An 8703-nucleotide genomic window follows, 5' to 3' on the forward strand; every position below is an offset into this window, starting at 1 on the left:
TTAAGCAGCAGCATCTTTCTTCAAGCGAGGGAGCAGGAAAGATCACAACACATAAGACAAAGAATAAACAGGTATGCTGCCTTGTAGCAAGTCATTTGGTCCATCAAGTTCATATTGTCCACCCTGCCAGGTAGCAGGCAGGGTTCCCTCCCAGCCCCTACCAACAGATGCCAAGGATTGAAGCTGGCATCTTCTGCATGCTAGTCAGGAGCTCCACCACTGAGCTATGGCCCTTCCCCAACTGCTCAGAGCAGAACACCTTGGTAATTACAATTTCACACACTATACATATGCACTGCAGCTGGTTCCAAAGGAGGTATACTTGTTTGGCACACTCTTTTAAGATGTATGTTTTAAAGCAAGCTGTGAAGTTACCTTGAGCAGATACAGCTTAGTGATTTAAGAACTCCTCCTTTTTTCTCATTGCTAATGTACACCGCTTCCATGATAGTAAATTGTAATTGTGTGGGTTTGCAAATACAGTACCTGTTAGCAGAAGACAGTTTATAAAACACTACCTTTCTAACATCTGATCTTCATATGAAGTTACAAAAATTGCTTTTATATACCCTCACAGCAGGAACATCAGTTTTCCGACACTTTTTTGTTTTGTTTTACTTTTTATTAAATACAGTTGTACAAGAACAACTATTTATTCATTTTCCTCACTGCGCAGTCTGGCATTTGGATTGGTGACTTTGATAGCAAGCTGAGCTGCTCTTTCCACAATTACCTTCCGATTCTTGGATGAAACATTGTGAGCAATCTCTGCACAATAGGACCTGATAAAAGATAATGGCATTGTGTCACGAACAGTTCATTACCATGTTAAATCTAATTCTAGGAAAGGCTGAGTGAGAATCTAAAATGTTGGAGGTCTGTGAAGTAGTCAAGTATGTACTGAGCAAAGTAGGGGGGTAATTACATATTAAGGAAAATGGCACAAGTCCTAATGTGAATGTTCCACCTGCAAGTGGGACATTATGTTCAAATACTACCGTACTATTATGTCAAAAACAACATGTCTTTGTTAAAGTCTATGCGCAGGAGAAATGGCCTTTGCATTCAAATGTCACTTTCCACAGGCAGGATGCTTTTGACATAGGGCTTGGTGGCATTTAGATATGTGGAAGCAGTATGCTTCCAAAAGGAGTGCCTAGTTTTTTCTGTTCTAAATGCAACTTGAAGACTCCAGAAAGAATAAGCGATTAATTTGTTAAAGTACCACACACAGGCTTAAACGAATTGGAAGACTGAAGGAAATAATGTGTAAGGAGCTTCCAGATCAAGGTAGACCATGGGGTGCTTAGCTCCTAAGGACATTGTTCTCCAAGGACAGTCCAAATGGAGGATTATTGTGCAGCAGGTGCTGCTCAGGTTTCCATAGCATCCATGCAACGTCATCAAAATCCCAGCATACCATTTTAGATTTAATCTTATTTTGTCTTGCCACAGAAAATTCATTATGTGAAAACAACACATTATACAACTGCAGTCATCACTGCTGTGCAAGTTTCGAAGTACTTTTTTGGTGGCCAGTTTGTAATGGGTGTGATGTTTCCATGGGTGGTCTTTATTGCTACACCCAAGTTCTTTTCAATGGTCCAAACAATGAGTGTGTACCTATTTCCACTGCTTGCTAAAGGAACACTAAAATTCCAACAACCCAGTTCAGAGGAACTATGTTCTCAAGATCGCAACGTCGTAAGAGATTACCTTGGAGACAAAATCCAGGTACATCTACTGCAGTTAAACGTTTTTAACCGAGGTTTTGCACAAGAACTATACAAAAAAATTAATAGCCTTAATAGAAATGGATGCTATTCCCCTTCCCCAAGAGCACAAGCCTTGAATAGGCCCACAGGTACAGAAATACCCACTTGTATACTCAGACTGGGGAAAGATAGTCAAGGGCAGGGGAGTAATTTGAAGGGAGGGACCACAACACCAAAGACTACCCACTGGTGCGAATGGAAAACAGCAGTATAGTTATGCACATTTTGATTGGGTCCAGTAAGAAAACCTGCCTGAGCTATGCCATTCCCCCAATTGTCCTCCCCTCAGCATTATGGCATTAAAGAAATAATAATAATGTAATATACAAGGAGATTTTCTAGTGGTAAACCTTCCAGCAGTGACAGATTGAGTTTTAATCCTGGACAGGAAAAGCGGAAGATCCAAAAGGAAAAACGAAACGGATGGGGAAGAGATGCCTAGTAGCAATATCCCATCAAGGAAAAGAAAAACAAGTGTGTGAGAGACGAGCTAGATCCCACAACTCCCAAAATCTTTTTGCATTCAGTGACTACCACTCCAAGCCAGAAATCTTCAAACACAACATGGCATCCCTGAATCCCTTTTCCAACTCACTTGTTGCTCATCATCAGCACCTCCAGCTCTTTGACGTTGTGGACAAGGAACTTTCTGAATCCTGAAGGCAACATGTGCTTTGTCTTCTTACTGCTACCATACCCAATGTTGGGCATCAAGATTTGGCCCTTGAACCTTCTGCGGACTCTGTTGTCAATACCTCTGGGCTTCCGCCAGTTACGCTATAGAAATCCAGGGAGAAAGAATATCAAAACCTCAACATTTGCACCATCTTTTCAGAGACCTAATATATTATCATGCCAGTGCTGCAAAACCAAAACACAAGCTGGCACTCTTGAGTATTTTAATATCTGGTAATTCTTCAAAAGGATACCTTACCTTAATTTTGACATAGCGATCAGATTGATGGCGGATGAACTTCTTGGTCCTCTTCTTGACGATCTTAGGCTTGATGAGGGGTCTGAGGGCCGGCATAGTGTCTAACAAAAACAGAGCACACCTAAGGAATCAACACACTATAGGCAATAATTACCCTAACCCCCCCCCAAAAAAACCACCCTGTAGCAGCGCATCTTTTCTCCCTACTATGTCCAAAGCTGGAAGAGTATGAAAAGCCCCCCCGATGCGGTCCTGGGAGGTAATCAAATTAAGAGCGGAACCTCTGAACTATTTTCTCCCACATCTATTTAGTGCAGAAAAACCTTTTAAAAATGCCAGTGATGTCCTAGGCCTAAAATACATATTATTAATGGGCTTTGTGTAACATATGCTGTAAGTAAGCCCATTTCACAGAAATTATCCTCTTGCTATTATCTTTCCATAGCCAAGCCCCCCAACTGTGCCTACAATTGTACAGTCATACCTCGGGTTACAAACGCTTCAGGCTGTGTGTTTCCAGGTTGCGCACCGTGCCGAACCTGGAAGTACCGTATGGGTTACTTCTGGATTTTGGTGCTTGCGCAGCAGCACTAAATTGCACTTTGTGCATGTGCAGAAGCGCCGGGTCGCAACCCGCGCATGCACAGACGGGGCGCTGCGGGTTGCGAAAGTGCCTACCACAAGGATCATGTTCGCAACCCAAGCGTCCACTGTATCCAAGTAGAATCCTCACACCTTCCACCAAATATACAGAGGTTGTGGGAGGGACAGTACAGTAACTTAAATCCCACTTCACATGCTGATTGAAGGTGACTGGTACAAAAGACAAATGTTCACACCTATGAAATATTTATGGGTAGCGTCCAACCAAATTGTATTCAGCAGGGTCCCCGAAATTAATGAACCCAAGTTACTCGTGTCTATTAACAAATATACATTGATCTGCTACACCTTTATGAATTTTCCCGATAAAACTGACTTCCGAATAAGTGCCACCGTCAAAGATTATGCCAAAGGAGCTGCATTTTGCACGTGCGCGCGCACTCACAAAAACCCAGCCGAGGTAAATCAGGGCCGGAATCGTATGCACGCTTAAGCCTCAGGAGGCGGCGATGGGGTTTACTTTGGACTAAATGCACATCATGACTGAGCTAAGCGCTGCAAAGGTCGATTTAGAAAGCTGAATTAACCGCGGCGAAAAAGCTCAGTGAGCAGCTTCTTTATTTGAAGCCAAGCCTTCCACCTTCGATAAAGATTTACTGGTCGGAAAAGCTCAAACCCTGTTAGTAGTTCTGTCCAGTTTCTCCTCCATGGACCACCACGGAGGACCCATGGTGCTGCTCTGGCGAGCGAGGGCTAAGCCTTCAGGCCTTGTGCTTGTCTGCTTTGCCCTCGCTCCCCGCCTTCTGCATGCCAGGTTAGCTCAGCAAAGGGAAACCGAGCTTCGCCCCAAGAGCGCCCCCCAACTCCCCGCCCCCCCCAGCGCGCCTGGAAATAGCGACCGGCCCCGACAGAGAAGGCCTCCAAGCTGCCCCTGGAAGCGGCAAAGCTCTCCCAGGAGCCTCTCCCGGCAAGGATGACAACGGATCTCCCGGACTTACCTGCTGGAGAATGGCGGCACCCGCGCAGGGAGCGAGCGCGGAGAGAAAGAGCGAAGGCGGAAGCCGCAAGGGTTGATGGGACACTGCTGTAGGGTCCTGGCAGGTCGGGTGAGAGCCACACCGAGGGCACGGAAGGACATAAAGGCGGAAACACTCACGCCTCCGGTCCTCCTAAACAGAACTCTAACGTGTATTTTATCATCGAAAAACGTCCTGGCTGAATATTTCAGACTTTAATTGTTATATTAGCTTTTGTGAGGTTAACTAGCGATATTAAGGACCTGGGAACGTCACTTCCGGCAAGTTTTAGCAGAGGGGCAGGAGCTCAGAGATAAGAAAGTGTTCGAGAAACCTGGGCGGGTAAATTTCGGGTTTGCATGAAACCTTTTTTTAAATGCTTCCCGCCTCAACAAAAGGGTGCACATAGACAGCAACGAAGAAATTGAAGATTTTGGCACGAATTGGACAGCTTCATGTTAGGCATTAATAAAAAGTAGAATCAGAAGTTATGGCGTGGTGGTGGTGGTGGTGCGGCTTAGAGAATCGGAAGTGATATCCCGTGTATCAGTCTCACCTTAAAGTCTAGGAGCTGAGTGGTGGGGAGCTTGGAGGCGCTTGAGCAGGGGCTGCTGCTACAGGGACACCTGGTGGTCTTACATGGGTAGCGCAGGCGCAATCTCCATGCCGTAGTTTCTGCGGTTGGTTCTGACCGCCTCGTGGAGTTGCTCGCAAGTTTCGCCCGCTCTCGCGTTAAAAAATAACCCCGTTTCTTCTACCGTAGTTTTCTGCTAAATAAAACGCTCGTCTTCCAAAGGGACCACTTTTATAAGTTTAAAAACAGACTATTACACAGACCATTGTACATCTGCAGTGTGCAATCCTGGACAAGTCTCCTCAGAAGCAAATCCCATCAAGGTCAATGGGATTTGCTGTCAGGTTCATACAGGGAACAGGTTCGTAGTTATGATCATCATCTCTTAAAGACATGCTTGTTGATGATTCAGAATTTCCTGCTTATCCCTGTGTCTGGGTTTCATATTAAAAGAGATGTGCTTAAAACTTTGCAGCACGGGGGTTTGGCAAGGCAGGTTCTCATGAAGTTCACATAGATAGTCTACATGAAATTAATTGGCATTCATTAGTTCCCACGGTACTATGTGGAGGACAAGCAAATTGCCTTGAAAACCCTCTAGGGAAATGGTGCAGTTTTAGATAATAGATGCAAAACGTTTCTTTGAAAATATAAGGAGCTTCGTGGATGCTGGAATTTCCCACCCCAAATACATACCAAAGCATTTTTTATGCGTAGCCACTGGCAACCTTATTTGGAATTTTATTTGCAAATAATTAATCCAACCTTCAGTATTAGAAGTCACCAAGTATATATTTTTCAAACTGATATTTCACATACCCTTGCATTCTACACACCTTGAAGCACTCTGAAGGTGCTGGGATATTGGCAGTTTACTGTATTTTTTGGTGTATAACACACACACACACACACCCCACCCCATGTATAACATGGCCCCTATTTTTTGGGACTCCAAATAAAGAAATCCCCCATATGCACTATCCGTGTATAAGACAATCCCCCAATTTTAAAGTTGAAAAAATAGGGAAAAAATATAGTCTTATACACTGAAAAATATGATAATTGCTTATTGTACGATCTAGCAGTAAAGAGCAACCACTTCTTACAGCCCTTCTAGACGATCAGGGTTTGAATACAATTTATTAACTCAGTAAATAGACCATTTGTTTTAAGGGGTGCCAAGCATTTTATTGGGGGATACTGTGTTTCGCTAACACTCTACTGCAGTAAAAATTTGCGGGGGGGGGGGGCGGGAATGCATTTCTTTATGCAGGAAGAGTTGCCATTGCTACTGGAACATCCAGAAAATGAATACCTATTGGACAGTGTCTGGCACCGCGATTAGCATTTGACTGTGTACACACTATGGCTTTGAACCACATTCGAGGCATTTTCTTTCCCTCAAAGAATTCTTGGGACTGGTTTGTTAAAGGTTTCTGGGAACTGTAACTCTGTGTGCCCAGAATTGCTTGAGAGGGTAAAATGTGAATCAAATTTGCTTTAAAGGCATGCAGACTGTGAATAATTACAAACAGAGTTCCTGATGCTGAACGGGCAACAAACTGGTAAAGGAGATTCAGTATAAGTAAGTAGAAAGAGGTGCACAACAGTGCACCCCCCAACTTCATAATGTGAATAGCATGAGCTAGCAAATGTGTGGGATTGTGGTTGCTTCAGTCCTCCCTGGGTCCTGCCGCTGCCAAGGTTTGGCTTAGTGTTACATCTATACCTGGGCTGTTTTGTCTTGCTTGACCTGTAGTCAAGCTTTGTTCATGGCTTATTGTTTGTGTTATTTTCCAGGGGAGATTGCGGCTTAGCTCTGGGTGTCATGGCAGCAGAAGCTAAGCAGCTGTGAGCACTGCTGTCCATCTCCACATGCCTTGTACATGCATAGCCATTGTTTGGCTGTGTGTCATGGGCTACCATAGCCAATATATGCTTATAGGATCTAAACTGACCATTAGAAACTAGGAAAGAGATCTTGTCGTTATGGTGGATAGTTAAGTGAAAGATCAACAGAGTGTGGCTGCTGTTTGGAAAAAAGACAAATTCAGTACTGGAGATTATTAGGAAAGAGACTGAAAAAACATGCCGGGATTATAATACCTTTATATAGATCTATAATGTGACTGGATTTTGAATACTACATATTCTTCTGATTGCCCATCTCAAAAAAGGAATATATTGATTGCCCATCTTAAAAAGGAATAGATATATTGCATTACATTTCCCCCCCCCACTCCCCTCTTCAAGGACTCCCAAAGTAACTTACAAAATAATAATAGTAAATAATAATGATGATGGTGATGATGAAACCATAACAATACAATCAGGAAACAAAGAGCAACAAACTTCTAAAGAAAAGAGTGAAACCAATACAAGCAGACTTAAAACTCCACACAAAGGCCTGGGAAAATAAATGGGGGTTATCTGGCACAAAAAAAGATAAGAGGATGTTAGAAAAACATTTTAAATTTAGGAAGCCACCACACAGCAGGAAGGCAGATCTTAAGCTGATTGCTCATTCATGGGGTGATCCTTAAGGAAGAAGTGCAAAGAAGGAACATGACAATCACTGGTGAACCTCTGGATGATTTGTAAATGTTTCTGGCTCCCAACTCTTTTAACTATAGCAACAACTAAGACCTCCCCCCGCCCTATGTGCTAAAATAAGGATTATCGAAGAATCAGGTGTTTTTGTATTAAAGAATTGCGAGCTTAGCTCGGGGACAAATTCCTGGGCTGAGCATGTGCTCGGGGGCATTCAACTCAGTTTTACTCAGAGTAAACCGGTTGAAATGAATGGAAGTAACTCAGTCATGCTCGTTAATTTCAATGTCTCCCCCGTCCCCCCCAGCTACTATTTCACCCTCTAGTTTGTGAAATATAAAGACCTGTCTTATACTGAGCCAGACCATTGGTCCATTTAGCTGTTGCCTACATGGATGGTAGTGCCTCTCCAGGGTTAAAGGCACAAGTCTTTCTTGGTCCTTTCTGGAGACGGCATGGGTGGCACCTGGCACTTTCGGCATGCAGAGCATGTGCTCTACCACGGAGCTACAGCTCTTCCCCAAACCAGATCTTGCGTGCCTGATGTCTGACCACCCAAGTTTAAGGCCCTTGGATTCTGAGCCATTTAGGACGTTACAGTTAATACCAGCACTCTGCGTCATGCTTGGAAGCAAGGCATGAGCCCACTCTAGGACTCCAAAGTGCGGGAAGAGGTGTAGAAAGAGGAATTTCAATGACCAATTAGTCAGATCACCTTCCCTATGAGAAAAGGCTAAAATCTTTGGAGCTTTAAAATTTGCCAGGGTGCTGGGAGGTGACCAAAGGAAGACCTTGACTGTGATGTATAAAATTATGCTGGCTGGAGCTGATGGACTTGGGAGCCAAACTACACCTGGAAGGCCCCAGGGTGCCTATCCCTGTGCTAGAACCTGCCTTCTGTACCTGTAGTCTCTCCATACATTTAAGAACCCTGATTCTCCATAGATACATAAACACTCCTGGTGTTTCCCAAACTTGGTCTCCAGCTGTTTTTAGACTACAATTCCCACCATCCCTAGCTAGCAGGACCCATGGTCAGGAATGATGGGACTTAATAGTCCAAAAACAGGTGGAGACCCAAGTTTGGGAAATACTGAGACAATATAAGGGTGACAAAATCAGCAATGGGGCCTGGGGGACCTAGCAAGCATGCCCCCTAAACCCATGCATTTACTTTTCAGAATGCCTAAAGTCAGAAAATGCAGAAAATATCTGAAGGCAGCCCTTTTTTTTTTTTTAAAGATATTTATT

The 8703-nt window shown here is 43.8% G+C and overlaps 1 protein-coding gene across 1 annotated transcript; it reads right to left on the bottom strand.

The window, feature by feature from the left end:
* Positions 1 to 600: 600 nt before the first annotated feature.
* On the bottom strand, positions 601 to 4429 carry LOC310757298 (large ribosomal subunit protein eL32). Its single transcript, XM_083602616.1, has 4 exons — positions 4311 to 4429; positions 2710 to 2810; positions 2371 to 2552; positions 601 to 782 (listed from the first exon to the last, which is right to left on the bottom strand). Exons 2-4 carry the CDS (start codon positions 2803 to 2805, stop codon positions 653 to 655), a joined length of 408 nt encoding a protein of 135 aa, XP_083458742.1. The 5' UTR covers positions 2806 to 2810; positions 4311 to 4429; the 3' UTR covers positions 601 to 652.
* Positions 4430 to 8703: the final 4274 nt, after the last annotated feature.

This window comes from Podarcis filfolensis, assembly GCF_964270895.1.
Source record: "Podarcis filfolensis genome assembly, chromosome: 2".
Taxonomy (NCBI): Eukaryota; Metazoa; Chordata; class Lepidosauria; order Squamata; family Lacertidae; genus Podarcis; species Podarcis filfolensis.